General features: G+C 42.7%; 1 protein-coding gene across 1 annotated transcript in view; it reads right to left on the minus strand.

The window, feature by feature from the left end:
• Positions 1 to 19,201, minus strand: part of CDHR5 (cadherin related family member 5) — a 27,968-nt gene extending 8,767 nt beyond the window's left edge. Inside the window, exons 1-8 of the mRNA XM_044426074.1 lie at positions 19,195 to 19,201; positions 9,175 to 9,356; positions 8,368 to 8,418; positions 7,170 to 7,262; positions 4,922 to 5,020; positions 3,701 to 3,811; positions 2,133 to 2,306; positions 1,100 to 1,190 (exon numbers count right to left, since the gene is read on the minus strand). Coding sequence (XP_044282009.1) covers positions 1,100 to 1,190; positions 2,133 to 2,306; positions 3,701 to 3,811; positions 4,922 to 5,020; positions 7,170 to 7,262; positions 8,368 to 8,418; positions 9,175 to 9,356; positions 19,195 to 19,201 — 808 coding nt within the window. The remainder of the gene's footprint in view (positions 1 to 1,099; positions 1,191 to 2,132; positions 2,307 to 3,700; positions 3,812 to 4,921; positions 5,021 to 7,169; positions 7,263 to 8,367; positions 8,419 to 9,174; positions 9,357 to 19,194) is intronic.
• Positions 19,202 to 19,469: the final 268 nt, after the last annotated feature.

A 19,469-nucleotide genomic window follows, 5' to 3' on the forward strand; every position in this document is an offset into this window, starting at 1 on the left:
AGCAGGATTAGGAAGATAGAAAGTCAGGGAGAAAAAGCAGGAGTTGCAAGGAGGCAATCCAAGGTCAGGTCAGCAGGAAGCAGTCTCGGTCCTTCTGAGGCAGAGCAGGGCCATCTGGAAGCCTCTTCAGGGAACATTGTCCAACCGTGTTCCAGCAGGAAGGGCTCCCAGGCAGTGAGCCACAGATTCAGGTTCAAGGATGTCTCGCACTGATACCCAGTCCAAAATCCTTACTTGATTATGAAGTTTTCTGGGTGAAGTGTTATCTTTCACACTAGCTATTTCATGGAGCTGATAAGAGGGCAGATTCGAAACTGGTAAGTACCCCATGGACAGAGCACTGTCTAAAAACAATTAACTGCCTCCTAAAACATGCTAGCTATCCATGAATGAGGGAAAGCTGATATGTGGGACACACCTAATCCAAGAGACACTCAAATTGCTTAAAGGGAGAGAAGTGGGGAGGATAAAAAATGGAGCACTGTTTAATCTGTCCCTCAAAACCTGGGACTTGACGTGTATTATGTTGCATACCAACCTTGGCACTGTAGAGGGCCTGTCATCTTAAAGAGAAGAAGCTCTCAGGGTGCAATTCTGGGCATGTTTAAGCAGATAAAAGTCCAACAACTCCCAACACACCAAGCCCAGCAACTGTAGGAAGCTTTGTCTGGCTAATTATGCACAGGATTGCAGTTTTAGAGGAAATGAAGATTAGAAATATAAGAATCAGAATGGAGCAACACCTGGAGCTATTAATGGGAGTACAAAGGCCAAATGAGATGTGACACAGCCTGGTCTATGTCTTGAAAGGCAGGTTCACCCGCTCATTTCTGGCATGGTGGAGGGAGTCAGAGAGGTGCAATTACACGGAAGAAACTGAGCATTCTCCAAAGCACTTTTCTCTACAGCCAGCCTTATTTTTGGTGGAGCCCAGTTGGAGGAACGAGAGACTGTGGCAAATTAAAGCACTGGGATGAATGGGAGCTGCACTGAGCTTTCACTTTTTAAACAGGGACCTCCAGTCTGCTATGTGATTGGGGCAGAAGACTGGATATATCAGTAGCCATGATAGATCTGAGGATAGGATCCATCTACTCACCACCTGCCATTTCATACACGATCTTTTCATTCAAAGTTTTATCTCCATCAATGGCATAGAGTGGCCCTGGCTCCAAGATTAGGGGCTCAGTCTGCAATAAAAACCAGGCAGATTATTTCCAAATATTGCCAGCCCAAGACATGCTATCACTTAGAGCATAATGTTGTAGCATTTCCTAGCATGATAGGAAAAAATAGCTGACTTTCCTCCTGCTACAAAAAAAGAAAGAAAAGAAAAGCTGGAAAAAGGGCTGGACAATGAGGGAGAAGCCCTGGAGGGTGATGGCATTGTGCAAAGGGCTCACAAGCATCCATGGGTAAAGGAACATGGCTTCACAAGAAATGCCTCATGTAAAGGAGCCTGCATACTGCTCAAGGTGTGTTGCAACATGATTGGATCCACTCTGATTCTAAAACTCCAGAGGGCTCAAAACATTCACCCTGATAGCATTAAGGAAAAGGGACTTCTGTGTGGGAGCTCATTCAAGGTGCTAAAGAGAGGGCCTGCTTAACCAGGGCTTGGATAGCCCAGGGGTTCCTGGGTGCAACCCCTTCCCCATGATGGGAGACAAAAATGAGGCTCCCTTGGTAGATTGTGCTCCAGGATATTTTTGGAAACCTCTTTCCATGTATCTGTGGTTCCAATCTGCTGAGATTTGCTGGGCCAAGAGGCATTCGGAACCTTTGCTGCCCTTCTGCTAAAGCAGAACTGGACACAGACTCTGCTCTGGGTTGGGAGACAACCCTCATGAGATGAGGTGTCCTTGAGTGGGTTGTAAAGATGGAAATGGTCCGCTTTGCCTCCCCAGTCGCTGTTCTCAGGGGCAGCTGGGGTGCAGTCGGCATCTCATTCCAGGTGGTGCCACCAGCTGCGCTTGATGCAGCAGGTGGAGGTGGTTCCACTCAAGGCTCTTGTCGGCTGCTCTTTGAATCGGTGCAAAGCAAAGGCACGAAGCACAGGGCAAGCCAAGCAGGATGCCTGAGCAAGTGAGGCACCGCGGCACGGGTATAGTCTCAGGACCCCTTGTGCATACCGCCATCTCCGAGATGTTGATCTTGCCCCTGTAGCCATGGCTGAGGCACACGGTGTTGGTGCCTCCGATGAAAGTGCATGGCTGGAACCAGGGAGGCCTGAGGTCAGCCTGCAGGATGTAGATGCTTATAGTTGCTGTGGCGGTGTGCGTGCCCACTGCGCTGGCTGTGCCGTCCTGTGAAAGAAGACGAATGAAGGAGAGCAAGTGGGAATGCGCCCTTCAGGCAAAATATATTGCTGGACAGAACTGCCACAGCTGGATACTTTCACATCCTAGTGCTATAGTTTATCACCATCAAATGCTCTCAGTCAAAGCAGAGGTGCGGTTGGTGGCTGCCTGGAAGGGCTGCTGCATCTTTCATCTGGAGCCTGGATCTCTGGGAGGCCTGCTGCCCCACCACCTTGCTCTTCCTGGACACTTGCTATGGCAAAGGTCCAGGACCGCTCAGGATCCCTGTCCCATCTGGACTCTCTAAGCCTCGGTGAGCCCCCATGCACCTCACCTCCTGCTGCTTCCCCAGAATCTTTCTGCCTGAGGGTCCCCCCCCCCGAAATCAAATGCACTCCTCTCTGCTGTTGATACTTCCCTTTTTACAAAAGGGTGTCCTTAGGAGACCGGGCCCTTTAAAGACACAATCAAAAGTGGCTGCATTCACTGAACACAACAAGCAACTCTGCATGGTTACCACGGTTCATGATGTTTTACTATGTTCTATCTGACAGGCAACCAAGCGGTTTCTATGTTATCATGGTTTCCATCCTTTCTGCTCAGTACTGTTGGCATGTATTCCATCAGTCATTGTACCTAAAATTCAATCCCATGGTGCATTGCTCCCTGCCTGTGCCACATGCCTCTTCTTTGTTGGTCCACACATAAAGACTGGATGGCCAGAGCAGCTTCTGCAGCTGCCAGTCTTTCCAGAAGACTCTGTAGTAGTTTCGTACCAGGACCATGGAAACCACTGTCCTGGATTCAGGTGACATAGCAAACCATGGTGACAGGGAAGCAGCACACGACAAACTGTTGTTTTTCACTGTCGTTTCTAAAAACCACACTTACCTTGGTAAAATACTGCACTTAGGGTTGGACAGGCCAACAATGGTAAAAAAACCACCATACTTTGTCATGTCACCTGAACCCAGCCACTGCTAAACATACGTAAATTGGTATATGCAAAGTTGTGCTCTTTGTTTTGCTTTGATTTTGGTACACTGATCTTGGTGCACTGATTTGATTTTGCATTATTTGACATGCAATGCATCTGATTGAGGAGAATGTCTCATGCGCACTCTTACATGAACACCCAGCCCTGAACCACTGAGCCTCTCCGTTTACTTCAAGGAACTTGGATTGTGTCCCTGTACTGAAGGGAATGGGGTAACTTCTGCGGATTGGGGGGGGAGGGGCACATGGGAAGGCTTGTGCCCAAGCCAGACCTCACGGATCTGGCCAGTGTCAACAGTACCCTCTAAAACAGTAAAGAGTGTGGCTCTGGCAAATGATAAAATATGTGCATGCAATGGAGCAGCTTCAAATAAATGGCCTTTTTGCTTCCATATGGAACTCACCATGGCATGTAAGGTAAGCACCATGAAGTTGATTTGCTCATAATCCAGAGCCCTGCGCAGGGAAATCTGTGGGTTATTAACGCCTTGTATATTGAAATAAGCTGTTGCTACCTGTAGAATAAGGAAGATATGGTGACAATCTAAATCACAAATGCAGGAATATCATTTAAATATATCCTCTTAAGCTGATTATTTTTCTTTAACTGCCAAGGCAACTGAGTTATGGGAATTCTGAGGTTTCTGGCTTCCATCCTGCTGATAAAATGGATCTGCCTCTTGCCCTCGATACATACCGATGGATTTTTTTTAAGTGACAGGAAATGTTCATTTATGCTGAGGGGGAAGAGTAGCACTAATAATCTGGATTCCACTTAAATTTAGTAAAACGGTACAGTTAGATTCTACAGGAGAATAGAAGGAAGGCTATTCTAGACTTCAAGCATCCCCAAAGAGTGCCCAATTTTTTTCATATCCATGCACAAACTGAACTCAATTAATTTTATTTAATTGTTGCATGGCTCTTACTGTTTTAGTTCATGAGTCACCTAATCACCTTCCTGAAGCTTAGACCTGTTCTGGCTATTAATACACCATTAAGCTATTATTTCTACTTTCAGCTTTGTGGCAGACCTGAGATCTGAGCACTGCACAAGCTGCAATTCTGTTTTTACATTACATAACCTCTAGGTTGCACTGTGGAAGATTGGAATGGCACAAAGACACAAGAGGAAATAGCATTTACTTTTAATTTCATGATTAAATGCCCCCCTTTCCTTGCTGTAAAAGAGCTTCTTGAAATTGCTATTAGACACAGAAGCAAAACTAGAGGGTCAGGACATTATCTAAACAACTTGCAACAGCTGTAATGCACAACATGTAGAAAAGCTCTTCAAGCCATTGGCCCCCATCTCCAGGTCCTCCCTCCCACAACAAAGAGACTGTCCTCTCTGCTAGCAATGACCACGTGTTTGGACCAACCAAGGCTGGACAGGACCATCAAAATGCCATTGTCCCACTTCTCCCCACTTCTCCCCACCTCCATCCATTCCCCCCAATAAAACAAGATCAACCTGCTTTGGCCATCATTTGTCTGGAAAAAGTTGCCAGCTCATATCAGAAGGGAAGAACTTATTACAGACTCTACATCTCTTTTAGCAATTGCTTAATTTTGCTCTATTTTCCCCTCCATACCGAAGACTCAGTTCAATTATAGATACTAACTGTTGGATTTCCTGTAAGGCTGTAATATATTACATCTAAGTCAGCATCAGTCGCAGTTACATTTGCCTGGGGCACAATGACTGTGTTCACTTTTGTATCCTGTAGGGTGGGAAAGAAACATGTGGGTATGTGTCAAATGCAATTTACACAAGATGATAGAGATTAGATAAAGATATAGCTGTACTTACACATAACATCTCTCAGAATAGCCAAGCTACTCACAACATTCACATACAATCCAGGAAAAAAGAGCTATAAAATTTGCTTCTATGTCAAGGCTATACCAGATGTGATAAACTGAGGGAATGCAATTAATATCCACATTTTTGTTATATGAATAACAACCGTGGGAGGCTTGAGAACTGGGAGGGGGGAGTTAGCACTTTCTTTTCAATCCACTCTCCCAGCCTCGTCTTCATTAACACCAATAGAGCTGTTCGTCTTTCTCTGTGGCTCCTACTGAGGCATGTAATAAAAAATCTGCCCATCCTGTAACCTCAGTCATAGGCTAGACACATATCTTTCATTTTAAAATAGATTTATATTCTGTCCCTTCTCCTAAGCACTCAGAGTTGCATATGCACTGTCCCCTTCTTGCCCGCCTGTCCTCAGAACAACCCTGCTGAGGCCGAGCTGATAGAGACTGGCTGTTTCAAATCCAGCCCGTTAACTTATGGCTAGTTGAGGATTTTAACCCACATCTCGCTCATTCTAGTCTCTAACAACATCAGCTTCTCCATGTTGTGACAAAAACAAAAGATAAGTGATGGTTGGTTGGTGATATATTACAAGACACAGTGAAGTGGAAACATATTAGATGCCTGTACAGCAATTTCTCATAGACAGAAATCTGAGTGATGCTTTAAAGCACACATGTTTGACAACAGCATCTTAAAGTTTAAGTGTGAGAAGATTCTATATGTGGAATAGTAATGAAGACTTGTAAAATTTAGCAAGCATATAATAGAGTTACTGCTCTCTTCTGTTATCACTGTATGCTACATTTCCCTGCATTTAATTGCTTAATAGCTTTATGGTAGAGAGAAAACCTTTATCTCCATTCTATATTTAATCTTTTAAGACAGGTTGTCACATCATGCAAACAAAGGCAGTAGGGGCTGTGTGAGGGTTAAACAAGGTCAAGCAAGGGTTGTTTATCCACCCCTTTTTGCCCAGGTTCAACAAGCTGTGGCCGGACAGTGAATATACAAATTCTGCCTGGCTTGTGCCGGCATGTATTGATCATATGAACTGGGACTTTAGTTTTAGTGGGGCTTCCTCTAAGGTAGGCAGCTTGAGAGGGGCTTAGGATGTTATCCCTTTAGAAATATGACTTAATGAAGTAGTTGCCATATTAAAATAAATGAAGATACAAGAAGGTCCTACTTGGAATAAGAACAGTTGCTACAGTGATTTGAATGAACTGCTAGCATTATCGGAGATCTGAGATATTTTGTAAACCTGTTATGTTCTATAGCTGTTTAGAACTGTTTGACAACTTCTATTGCTCTTTTTTGATCATTATGTTAACTTGCATTCACTAGACAATTATATTTCATTCATTTTTGCATTTACAGCATTTACATAGACTGCCCAAGAGCATTGTTCTCAGCGTAGTTCACAATTAAAAAATTGTACTAAAATACATTTTTAAAAATACAATATTATGAAGCAAGCTACAGCTTAAACAATTTCCAGGGAACAGAGCAATAAAACCAGATTGTATGCACGCTGAAGAAGCAGACAAAGAGAATATGCATGCAAGGCCAGTTGTGATGAAAGATTTGGGGATGGAGGGTGTTTTTAGTGGCATGGATGGCATAATAAATCTGTACATTTTTAGGTTATGATTTTGCCTTACCCCCTTTGATATTTGTCTGTTGTGGTTTTAGTGTTAAACAAAATTTCTTCATTACACGCTTTAATGCACAGACATCATATTTTGTTGCATTTATACACTGCCTCTTGCAACTTGTGAGGGACTCAAGGTGGCTTACAAAGCTCAACTTTCTCCTCAGAACAGCAGCCCTGTGAGGAAAGTGAAGCTGATAGTCTGTGACAGGCCCAGAGTCCCCCAGTTGGCTTCATGGCTGAGCGTGGCTAGAACCTGGACCTCCTGGCTCCCTAGTCCAGCATGCTCACCTCTGCGCTGCACTGGCTCTCACTGCTCATACAAGGTTTCCTTCCTCCCAGGATTTTGCTTCCACAAGAATTGCAATCATGTCCCATCACCTTTAAAATTGCTTACCTCATTAACACGGACGGTCATGTTAGTGTGACTAAAAACGGGTGGGTTGTCATTCACATTGACAATGGTCACCACAATGTTCAGAACAGTTTCCTGGTGATGAGTAAGCCAGAAGAAGGTTAGCAGTTGGTCATGCAAACCTTAAAAGCCAAGAACACTGCATCATTCTGCAAGGTGGCCACATGACCAATATTGGCCTTAGACGAGGAATGTGTGGCATCAGACATGAGCTAGGATTGAAAATGATACTGATCCAACAGTGTGTGTGTAGCAATGATTGGGGGCACATGTAATAGCAGTTCAGGGGATGGATTGCTGCCTTGCCCAGGGCTTACTGGTGATTTGTCTGCAGAATGATCCCTCAGAGCATGGCTTGTTTTTCCAATCCCTCAGTTCTTTGCCCATGCCCTCCCTGTATCCCGTGTATCTTGCAGCACTGTTCATTGCAGGTAGAGCAGCCAGCTCTGTAAGCACTGCCTATAATTAAAACAAATCCAAAGTTCAACCTGACAACAAACTATGGGTTCTCTTCCAAGGATGTTTATGGTTAATAACCCATACTTAACCCATAGTTCCAGGTTTCTACATATAAACAAGCCGGGTTTCAATAACTCATACTCTGGGTTGTTCTTACACATGAACCAGGCCCAAGCATGGGAGACTTTCCTTGAAGAAATAGCTGGAGGGAGAGCCAGATTGCTATCATGGCACCAGAGGAAGGGGGCTTTAGCCCTTTATTTCCCTGAGGAGCCTAGCACCACCAAAGCCACTGTGAACGCTAGTGACTATGTCGGGGTGGACACATGGTGGCTTTTCAGGACCCTGGAGACAGAGCTCTTGCCTGTGATTGACTTTAATGTGTGACCAGTTGCCCCACCCCCGCTGCCAGAGACCATCTTGCAGGTTGCTCCAGTAGTATAACAAGGATGGCAGAGAATTCAAGCGAGATCCTTGAAGTATTAACAGACTTATGAACATAAAGGATGGCCTCTTCATCTATCTATCCTACACTTTCCACCATGAATTACACATACATTCGCAAGAGAAGAGAGCAAATTCACTGCAGCCTTGACCTCAGACAGGGATCACAGCACAAACCCATCCTTCAAGCCTCATGATGAACCCACAGAGAGGGGCCTGCCATTTTGCCTCTGCAATATCTAACAACGGGAAGACACAAGCTTTGAAATATACTCACTATCATCCCCGCACCGGTGCATTTCAGGAACACTAGCAGCACTGTTGTATTCTGCAAAAAAAGGAACCCCACATACTGTAACTTGGACAGGTATTTCTTCCATAGAAGCTCATGCACAGGTAGATTCCCTTGGGCTCAGGGACGAAGTGCCCAGGTCAGCATTCTTAAACAAAGTGCTTTCAATTTGCCTCTGCATGGCAAAAGAGGCGGGGAGCATCTTAGACTGCCCCAGGTACCAGATGCCGCACTGCAGCAGCCCTGCTTCTCAGGGCTGTGATCACACCGTCCGGGAGGTGCCTGCCAGAGCAGGGATTCTCTTGCAGCTGGAGTCAGGGGAGTGTGGAGGGTGACTGGAGCGCCCACGGTCCGAGGCCCAGTGAGGCCTGTGGAGGCAGGGCTCCCTCAAGCCGCTCAAGTCTCTTCTCTGAACATGTAGCTTATTTTTGAAAAAAATCAATGTTGGCAGCTTGTTTGCTGGAAAACTGATACGAAGCTATGTCAGTCCATTTTCTGCCTTACATATCCAAATAAGCCTGCACACTTTTTTGCCAGATGTTTGGCCAATGAGTACAAAAGCAGTGGGATAGCTAACAAGTACAAATCACTAATACTCTGTTTTTATTTTATTAATATTCACCGATTTGGCTACTGGTATTTTGGGCCTGGCTCTACTGAATTGATTCACACCCACCTCACACTGTGGGTTGTCTTATACCCTTAGGACCTATATCTGGATTTCTGGACAGCTGCCATTATGCCGTTGAACCCTAGTCAAACTTATGATGTATCTGTTTTCCAGTCAGTTACCTCGTAATCCACTGAATATTTCAGGATAAGTTGCAAGTCCTTCATCTCAAACCAGTGAAAGTCTGTTCCTGGCTGAGGGTCAACGGTGACCGTGACACCAGCAGCTGCTCTAACGTTGGTGATCACCATCCCTGGTGGGTTGTTCTCCTCTATGCTAAACATGTCATTTTGTACTGAACAAACTAGTGAAACAAAAGAAAATATTTCATATCAGTGAAATCAGAAATCTGCTGGATGGACACCATACGTTCTGCCACTGTAAACCCAAGTAGTACTTTGTATTCTAGTCCACCATCTTGTCTGTGCAGGGATTGTCTCTAAACGCCTCACAGAATGTGCCATGTAGTGAAGTAGTGGGCAGGTGTGAGAGGATCTACACTATAATCTTTTCATCCAAGCTGGTATCTAGGTAATAGGTACATTATCATTCAACCCTTTCACCAATTTTTATGGGATCTAGTTTTATACACTTGGACAAATCACAGCCCATAACAAATTTAGAAACTTAACTCCTTGCCTTGACCATAATGCAACATTATTCTTATTCATACCTTTAATTCTGAATTAATTATTCAGATTAATTAAGCTAATAATTATTTTTAAAAAGCACTTACTTTCTTTTGTAATTGCCTCTTTTTTGGCCCATGTCCCTGAAAATGTTTATATATTTTTGATATGAACTGCACAAAGATCTGCTAATATATATATATATATATATATATATATATATATCTTCTTAGCAAGTTAGAAAGTTTATATAGATTTTGGCCCAGACAACTAATTATGCTTGAAAAACAAAGAAGACAAGCTGTTCTTCTGTTTACTTTTACCTGGGAATGAATCCCCTGAACACAGCAGGACTTTTATCTGAGAAAGATACACCCATAGTTTTTGTTCTTTTGGTATACTTCCTCATGAACACTTATTTCTCATTCATCATTTTATTTTGCTTTTTAAATTTGATTTTTATATACTGCCCCACTTACATAAGCCCTGGCCAGTTTACAAGAGATTAAAACCAATAAGAATTCACATTTGAACCTTAAGCAAGCATAAAACTCATCTGGAAACTAAACTGGGAAAGTCTGTCGGAAGACTCTCCTTCTTGAAGGTGGCAATCTGGGATATCTGGTGCTTCTCTCCTGGTAGACCATTCCACAATTTAGAGACAACCACTGAGAAAGACCTCTAGGTAGTTGGCGTTAATTTTTAAACTTTGAAAAGCAAACCATAATCAAAGACTTTGCTCATGCCCAAAGCACATACTTACTTTCGCCCACTGCCTGAAGATGACTTACTGATACCAAGAGGAGAAGGAAGAACACACAGATACAGAGACGACGGAAGAAAGCCATCTGGATGTTGCACAAGGAAAAAATAAATAAAGCACAATCATCCACTTTTCTTCACTTATTGTCCCAAGGGATCTTCATGTCATTGTTCCACAAGGAAATAACATTGTGAATGAAACTGAGCTGACACAGTCATCTAACCTTTGCCTCCTAGTTTATTGATTCACTTATTTATGACTTAACTACTGGTGCCATTTGCTGAACGTAATAAGAAGTCTTTCCCTGCTTAGAGGCTGGATTACTTCTGTGGAACGCTGCAATCCTGGGCATGCGCATTCAGTTGTACATTTCGCTGAATTCAGTGAGAAGCAAAATCAAATGAAAATGTGTGATCCTGAAAGCCATTTCTTCAGCCCATCTCCCGGTCATGAAATATTTTAATAAGGACATCCAGAGATTCAATTTTTTTGGAAATTTGAACACCAGGAAGTAGGATGCCATTTATGGAGAACCAGGACCCAAACATAAGGTTCAGCCCTGAGTCCTGTAAGGTAATAACAAAAATGACTATAGCAAATGTTTGTCTGTGGCCATCCAATGGGCATGGACAGAGGACTCATCCCAAATATCAGGGCTGTAATGATAAATTCGGAGGTGCTGGTGCTTGCTGGGATAGTCTGAGCAACCACTTCCCCGACAGACACACAAAATTCAGGCAACTGCAATGATCTTTATCAAGCAACCAATTTTTATGAATTATACATGGAATTATTTAAAAATAAATAGCTTGTACAATTTGATTGTGTGGGATGTGAGTGACTTGTTTATTTGGCTTGTTTATTTTTTTTCTCTTTCTCTGTTTAGGAAGCAATGCTGTGGTCCCTAGACAGAGTCTGAAAGGCCATAGCAGAATTTGAACTGCCAGATCTGAGGCTGGAGAAAGAACCTTGGCCTTGGAGTGGAGAATTAGAGCTCCAGCTCCCCACACTGCGACCTTCCACTCATGGCCAGCACTTACCACATTGCGCCAACTGCTGTCTAAGGCCAGGAAAGCGACCTCGGAAAGGTGGAGAAGGGGGCACTTTGGGGGTGGGGTGGGGTGGGGTGGGGAGGAGATAAGACTGGAAGGAGCAGGATTTCTCTTAATACCCCTCCTTCCTTCCATCTCTAGGCCATTCCATCTGGAAAGGCAAAAAAGCCCCTCCAGTGGAAAAGGCAGGTCGAGAGTACAGGCCAAAGCTTGGCTCCGCTGCTTCTTCTGCCCAGCATGACCAGAAGCCTCTGAGTTCAGCAGCTTGCAACCTTCCTCACAGGTTTCTTCCCTTAATGGTATTTCAAGGAATGTCAAGGGATTGTGGAATTTAGATAAGTGGAAGAGGATTCTTCTCTCCAAGCTCAAGTTTGACATTAATGTGGCTTTTTCATGAGAAACTCATTGGATGGCCACAGATGAACATTTGCTGAGATGAAATCAGGTGGAAGAGGTCAATGTAAGAGGTACTTTAAAGCAACTCTTTTCCATTCACCTGGTGATCTGGATGCTGACTTTTTAAAAATCTCTCTTTGGGAAATATATGGATAAGGTAATTGCCATATGGCAGTGTATATGGACCTAATAAACATTTTTCAATTCTCTCCCATGAATATTTTGACAAATTGGTTGATATTGGTTATGATAAGTTCATTGTGAGTCAGGGCTTCTGTGGGATTTTTGCTCTGTTGCTGAAGAGGCAAATCATGGTGAGATTTATACTTTAGGGCTATACGGCTGAACTTCATTTGGTTCTTGCTTGGAGAATTTTGCTTCCTAGTGAGAGAAATTGCACTTCTATTTCACTTGCCTTTTGTAACTGCTTTCAGTTGCATTATTCTTTTGGCTTCTGCATCTCTGTTCCATCAAATAAAGACATGCAAGATTGATATGCTTGTAGTTTCTTGGCACTTGAGTTTCTCTTGGTTTCTCTTTTCCCTACTAAGTTACTTGAATATTTCAAGATTCATGAGGTACCATTGATTCCTACACCATACAATGGGAGTCCAGTTAAGCATCTATACAGGACTAAACTATTGCCCACTCTTCCTAGAAGAAAAACAACATTGGATATGTTTAAATAAGAAACTGAAATTTCTCATAACTCAGTTTGGCTATCTGCCCAGCTCTTCAACTTTATCAGGAATTGCAGAGCTGAATAATATTCCTTCACAGCAGGGAGAATTTGCATTAACTGTCTATGATATGCATATAGAGAAAACGCTAAGCATCCTAATAAGATTCTTGCACATCATCTTAAGCAAAATCATCTCCTTCACAATGGCATTTTCATTCATTCATTCATTCATTCATTCATTCATTTAAAACTCTTATATCCTGTCTATACCAACAGATATCCAAATGGCTCACAACAAAGCAGCATAATTAAAATAGTGTTTTAAAACATATAATAAAATTCCTATCTTGAAAATGCCATCAAACCTTAAAATACCAGGTAAATAAAAAGGTATTAGCCTGGCACTGAAATGAATAAAGTATCAGCACCAGATGCACCTCTCTGAAAAGCAAGTTCCAGTGCCGGGGTGCTACCACAGAAAAGGCCCTTCCCCAGGTAGCCACTCTTCTAGCCTCCTTCAAAGAGGGCTCCTCAAGAAGGACCTCAGTGGAAGTTCTTAAGGCTCAGGCAGGTGCATATGGAGGGAGATGCTCCTTCAGATATCCAGGCCACAGTCCATTTAGGACTTTGTAGGCCAAAGTTAGCACCTTAAATTGGCCCCGGACTTCAGTTGGTGCCAGTGCAGATGGTACAGGACCAGCATTATATGGTCATGCCTTCTAGTCCCTGTCAATAGCCTGGCCGCTCTATTTTGTACCAGCTGAAGTATCCAGACCATCTTCAAGGGTAGCCCCACATACAGCACATTAACAATAGTCTTCTTTTAATTCCTTTACATATTGAAGAACTTACAAAAGCAACTAGGAGGAAGAATTCTGAGAAATAACTTGCTGCAGATGGGTTTCCAACTGAGTGGCACAGAACATTTTTCTACCCGTTAGTTCCAAAACTTTGTCGTCTTTATAATCACTTTTTTTAGTTTGCCTCCCTTTCTTCACTCTTAAGTAATGCCTATCTTACTATGATTCCTAAACCTGGTAAACATTCTCCTTACTGTACTATCAGTCTATCTCATTGATTCATGTAGATATTAAGTTGAAAATATGAACTGAATTCTGGCCAATGGATTGTAAGAGGGTATCACAACTTTGGTTTGGGTGGAACTCGTGAGATTTCGCAAACATGGACAGGGGGCTGATAACCTCTGATTAGTTGTGGATCTGATCACTTTTATCATTGATAGAACAAACCAGGCTGCTTCCATTGTTTCTTCAGACATTGAGAAGGATTTGACAAAATTAATTGGAAATGTATATTTTCCATGTTGATTGGCTTTCCTGCAGAATTTTTAAAATTCCTTAGACTTTTATGTTCAACCTAAAGGGCTCAAGTTATGACTAATGGTCTTTTAAAACTTTTTTTTCCACTAAGAAGCAGCAGACAGAGGACCCACTTTCTACTTGATATTTGATTTATGTTTGGCCTTTGGACTAAATGAATATTAGTATTCATGACTGTGCATGATGGTCCAGAATTTCAAATAATACTTAATGCTGATGATCTTTTATTCTTATCTCAAAACTTCAGTCAACTCTTCTGGCGTTAATGCATTTGATTAATACTTTTTGGTAGCTTGCCTGGCTAATCAATTAAGTGACCAAGTTTGAATTGATGTTAGTTGAGTGTATTAACTAAGTGGAAATTTTGATGGTGTCTAGATGCTATTACTTTTGTTATTACTCATTCCTAGAACTGTATCTCAAATGATCAAATTCAGTTTGAATAAATTGATTAAGGATCTCATAGGATATAGATATATAACTATCTTTAAAGAGTTCATGCAGTAAGGCAAGTACACCCAAGCTTAATACTTTACCTTAGATTATTTGTGCCATATGAGAGATTCCTTAATTTACATCTGGCAAATATTTTCAAAAACTCACTGCTTTTTTTCTGTGTCTGTGTGTGTATTTGGTGGGGGGAGGATTGGAGTAGAGGTTCCTCCCCACCATGTATATCCTTGAAATGAAATCATCCTCAGCTAAAGCTTGGTTTTGCTCAGGGCTATGTGTGAGCCTGTTCTAAATGCAGGTCTTTTTCACTTAGGTTAGATTTTTGACCTTGGCCAGTTTTGGAAACTTGTCTGGATCCCTTCTCCAAATGGTTGGTATTATGCTCTTGGCACATTAAAATGGACTTTCTCTCACAGTTGTGGCTGTTAGAGCTGTGGCAAGTACCGTTATGGCAATTACATTTAATATTTTCATATTAAATATGAAAATATTTTCATTCCATTACATATGTTCATGCTAAATTGACTCTATGGGGAAACCCAGATTTAAAACTTGATAAAAATGTTTTTGCTGTGGACTTGAACCGATAAATCAGTTTTAACCTTGAATTTCCTAGTGGATGCTGCTGATGAGTTTTTATCATCCTCTGCCATGCATCCCAAGTATGATTTGCCTGCAGCTGCAATTGCAATATTTCTTAGAATCTTGCTACTTTTATACCTTCAGTCTCTTTTGTTATTGGAAATACTTATGGAGGCTGATCAGTTATGCTGACCCACAATAATGTTTATAAATACCTATTAGTGGTGAATAAATAGGATGCACGAGGTCATAAGCAGGGATGGCATAGGAAACTGGGCCGTCTCATTTGCAAATGAGTGGACTGCCACTTTAGTGTTTACATTTCAAGCATCTGTGGATCTTCGGTTACCCCTTACTCAGCAAAAACCCTGGAGCTTGTACTATTGCGTGTGTTCTTTTATTGCCTGCATTTTCAATTTTATTTATAAATAAAGGAGCTGAGACTTTATTGGATTTAAAATATTTAAATCATAGCAACTCTAAAGGGCTTTGAAATTCTCGGACAAGGTGTGCATGAAGGGATAACAGAGCATTTCTTCTCAATATTCCAGTAAACTCTTTCATAAATAGGGTGTGAAGGTCATGACATTACTTGTGATCGTTCTCCGTGACAGATGCTTCTCCCAGGGTGGGAGTTGCTTCTACCCCACCCCAGTCAATCTTTTCCCAAGGGAAAAGTTTTGTCAGTCATTTGTAGTTAGGTTTTAACATGGGGCAAGCCTTTATTATAGTTTACACCAGCTTCTCCCATGCTGAGCCTACATCTTCAAACTTGAAAGCACTTTTTGATGTTTTTATAATTATTCCTGTCTGCAAAGGTCTACCCACAGGTTTGAATACTAATATCAGCAGCAAAATTTTCTGAAGGAAAACGATTTTACCACTTTACAGAAAAAGGCCTTCTCCTTCAGAATCGGTTTCCTAGGAAATGTTTGCTTAAATGTGGGGGCTGGGGGGAGGAAATCCCCTTTTCAGAAGGTCTCTGACCATGCCCTGCGGGGCAAAGAGGAACCATTGCAGGGCCTTCAGGACTGATCTTCCTGCAAAAGTGGATCTGCCTGGTTAAATTGTTAGGGGCAGTTTTGGTACCTTTGGACTTCCTTTTCTACAGGGTTCAGGAGGTGGGGAAGCTGAAAGATCATCCAGACCCATCCCAACTTGGTGTCCTTTAGAAGTGTTGAAGTGCAACTCCAAAAATGTCTGGCCATATCACTTTGAACTCTCTTTCACTGAAGAGAAAATAAAGTACCTGTGTCTTTTTCTAGAGTGACTTGAGCAACAAGCTTTATGATCTTGACCAGTGAGCTAATTGTAGTAACAAAAATACTGCTTGAAGTGATCGTGCAGTTCTTGAGAATTCACAACTGAATGGGTTCAGCCAATATGGCAACTCACACTCAAGAGTTCAGTGTGGGTTGCCATCGAAGCATGAGTTGTTGCTGAAATATGGGTTATTGTGTTGTCTGAACCTAATTTCACGAACAAAGCATGGTGAACAACCCAGCAACAAACCATGGATCTCTTCATGGGTTGCTAGAGGTCAACAAGCCATGCCTTATTTACCACAGATAGGTTCAACCTTTGAGTGTGGATTATTGTACTGTCTGAGGCCAGGCAACATGTAACTTGGTGCCACTTGAAGATGGTTCTTTTCCAGCAAGCCTTCAGTTTATCTGCTGCACTAGAGTTTTTTCCTTTTTAGTCCTTGTTTAGTTTTAACTTAAGCAGTTTTGCTACTGCTTTTGTATTCTATTAATTTGCTTTTGACTGATGTAGGTCTTGCACTGAGCAAGGGGCTGATGTATATGCCCTCCATGACTCTTTCTGCGATTCCATAAGCCAGCTGCTGTGGACACTTCCTTTTGAACACCAAAATGAGGTACTTTAATAATACTCACATGCAAAGGCTAAATTACACGATAGTTTCATTATTCTTTTCTTCAGTTTTCTTTCCCTGAGGGAAGACACCACTGAGCAGCTGGAATTTAGAACAAAGGTGCAAGAGAGGGAAGACATTGATTAAACCTCTCTGCACCAGTCATTTTTCGGCTCAAAACCCTCCTCTCCTAGTGTCATTCTCATTCAGAATGAGAAAAAACATATTGTGAACTTTTCCAATGTGAGAGAAAGCAAACAGAGGTAGGGATCATCCCAAATGCCAGGGAAAGAATTTACTAGTTCCTATTCTCCAGCAACTACATCTTCCATGGCATCTGAGCTGAAGTCACCACTTGACACTGCAGTCATCATGTCCTTGTCCTTCAAAAGTTCATGTTCTCACCTCAGGTATTTGGCTATGCTTTCCCATGAATGGTGTCTTCATGCAAACAACGTTCCACAGTGTGGTCACAGTGAGAATCTTTGTATCAGCATGAGCAGCCCCTCACAAAGCCCAAGGTACTTCTATGGAGAATGTCTGCATGTCTGTCTGATTATTTATTATTAACAGGAGAACCTATTACCTGGAGAAGTTGTGGGCGCTCCCTCACTAGAGACATTTGAAAAGCGCCTGGACAGCCATCTGAGTGGGATGGTATAACTTGGTGTCCTGCAACAGCAGGGGGATGGACCCAACAGCCTTCATGGCCCTTTCCCACTCTACGGTTCTATGATTCTATCTATGTGTCTGATGGGGTCCACATGCCTTGTCAAAGGTACAGCTCCCTGTGGCACTCATTATTCATGGTTGGTCTGCTGAAGCCTAAGCCAAGTTTCAGACATTATGACCTGGTTTGCACATGACAAGAAGCCACTGTGGATGAATGTCCTTGTAGGAGTTGTATTGTGCAGGTAGCTGTCATTTTGAGTATTCAAGCTCTGGTTGGGCAAATATAGCCTTGTTGTTACATGTGAATCCAGAAAGAGTACATTTGGGGGGTAGTTAATAAGTCACCCACAGCCTGTGGCCTGCTTTACAGGAGACCCATTTGCTGAGAAAGCATGTCCTGGTTGTGGCTGTCTTGGAATGGGAAAGAGAAAGGAGATGGTTCCCATAAGATAAGGCAATGGTACCTATAGCCTCTTATTGTTCCCATAACATACTGATCACAATCCTCTCTAAATTAAAAAAGAAAAGTGATAAATGGAAGCACTTCTTTGGAATGTGATCAGTTGATTGCTGGGGTGAAAGAAATGACTCAAAGGGCAGTGAGATTATTCTTCATCTTGCAATAAAGGGCATAACTCTAGGAGTTAGATGTGCAGACCCTCCTATCTGCCTCACGCTTTGCAGAGACTGCCAGCAGTCAAGAAAGCCTCCAGAGGACCCTGTGCTTGGCTGGGACAGAAGACTCATCTGGCTGCACTGGCCTCTCATCTCGACTGGAAAGTATCTCAGTAAATCAGCTTCAATTGCCTAGCAGAATGAACTCTGTGCATAATGAGTGTTTATATTTCCTTCTCTCCACCATCTTTCTGGTAGAACACTGCTGCCTGCCACATCAGAGAATCTGCAGCGGTATCTGGGGCCATAGCAGCATGATAACGAGCTAGGCTAGCAAATGCTGTTCTCCTGAATGCCACCTGCACTTCCTAATGTGCATCGCTCATCTCAGAGGAAGTGGCGCTGTTTGCATTTGGAAAGTGTGGAAGCCCAGACTGGGATTTCTCACCCAGCATGCAAAATTTGCACTAAAGAACGGTTCTCTGATATATTTTTTTCTCATGATACAAGCAGGTTTCCAAGATTCTTCCAGAGGATGAAAACAACTACATTTACCTAAAAGCCTAATTTAAGGGAGCGCATCTACTTTGCAAGGTAACTTTATTTCATTTGTGGTCACTTATCCAATAACACAGGGAAAATGCTAAAAAACAGCTAAAATGTTTTGCTATAGCTACTTTATTAGACCTGAACAAGTTGCAAGCAAGTTGAAGATAAGACTCCACCATGAGGCATATTCTGAATACCTGAATCTACCACATTCTAAGGAAGCCCCATTTCTGTGGCTTGATCTAGACCCCCCACTATTTCCCCTTTTTAGCTATTTGTTTTCCCCACGTCACTTAATTTACACAAGAAAAACAACAGTGGCTGTTTTCTTAGGCAAGTATTCTCCCAGGGTTGGATTCCCGATTTTCTTCAGAGGCTGCTTCATTCATCTCTGCAATCAGCTGGCAAACAGAGCGACTAATGATCTGAGCCGCATCATTTCCTTCTTGGCCTGAAAAACTGTCACCAGAAAAGTGCAGGTAAATATCCTGGAAGAGTGATGGCCTGGCATTCCTGAAACACAGCATTCCTACCCGCCATCATCGCTAAATCAGGAAACTTTTGCTCAGCTTTTCAGAACTCGGCACCTTCCAGAGATGCTGGCCTTGCTGGTGGGGTTGGACGGGAACTGTACTCCAGCATATCTGGAGGGTGCCGGATTGGGGAAAGCTGCTCTTGATTGCGGCAGCCCCAGTCACTGACCCTTCCCCATGACAGTGTCTCCAGTCTCATCACCCCTGGTCAGCCCCCTGAATGAGCTCTGCCTTCCTTTACCCATTCTTCATGCCCAGAATGCAGAGTCCCTGCT

Source organism: Varanus komodoensis, unplaced genomic scaffold (assembly GCF_004798865.1).
Source record: "Varanus komodoensis strain SLA01 unplaced genomic scaffold, ASM479886v1 scaffold16, whole genome shotgun sequence".
In the NCBI taxonomy this organism is placed as follows: Eukaryota; Metazoa; Chordata; class Lepidosauria; order Squamata; family Varanidae; genus Varanus; species Varanus komodoensis.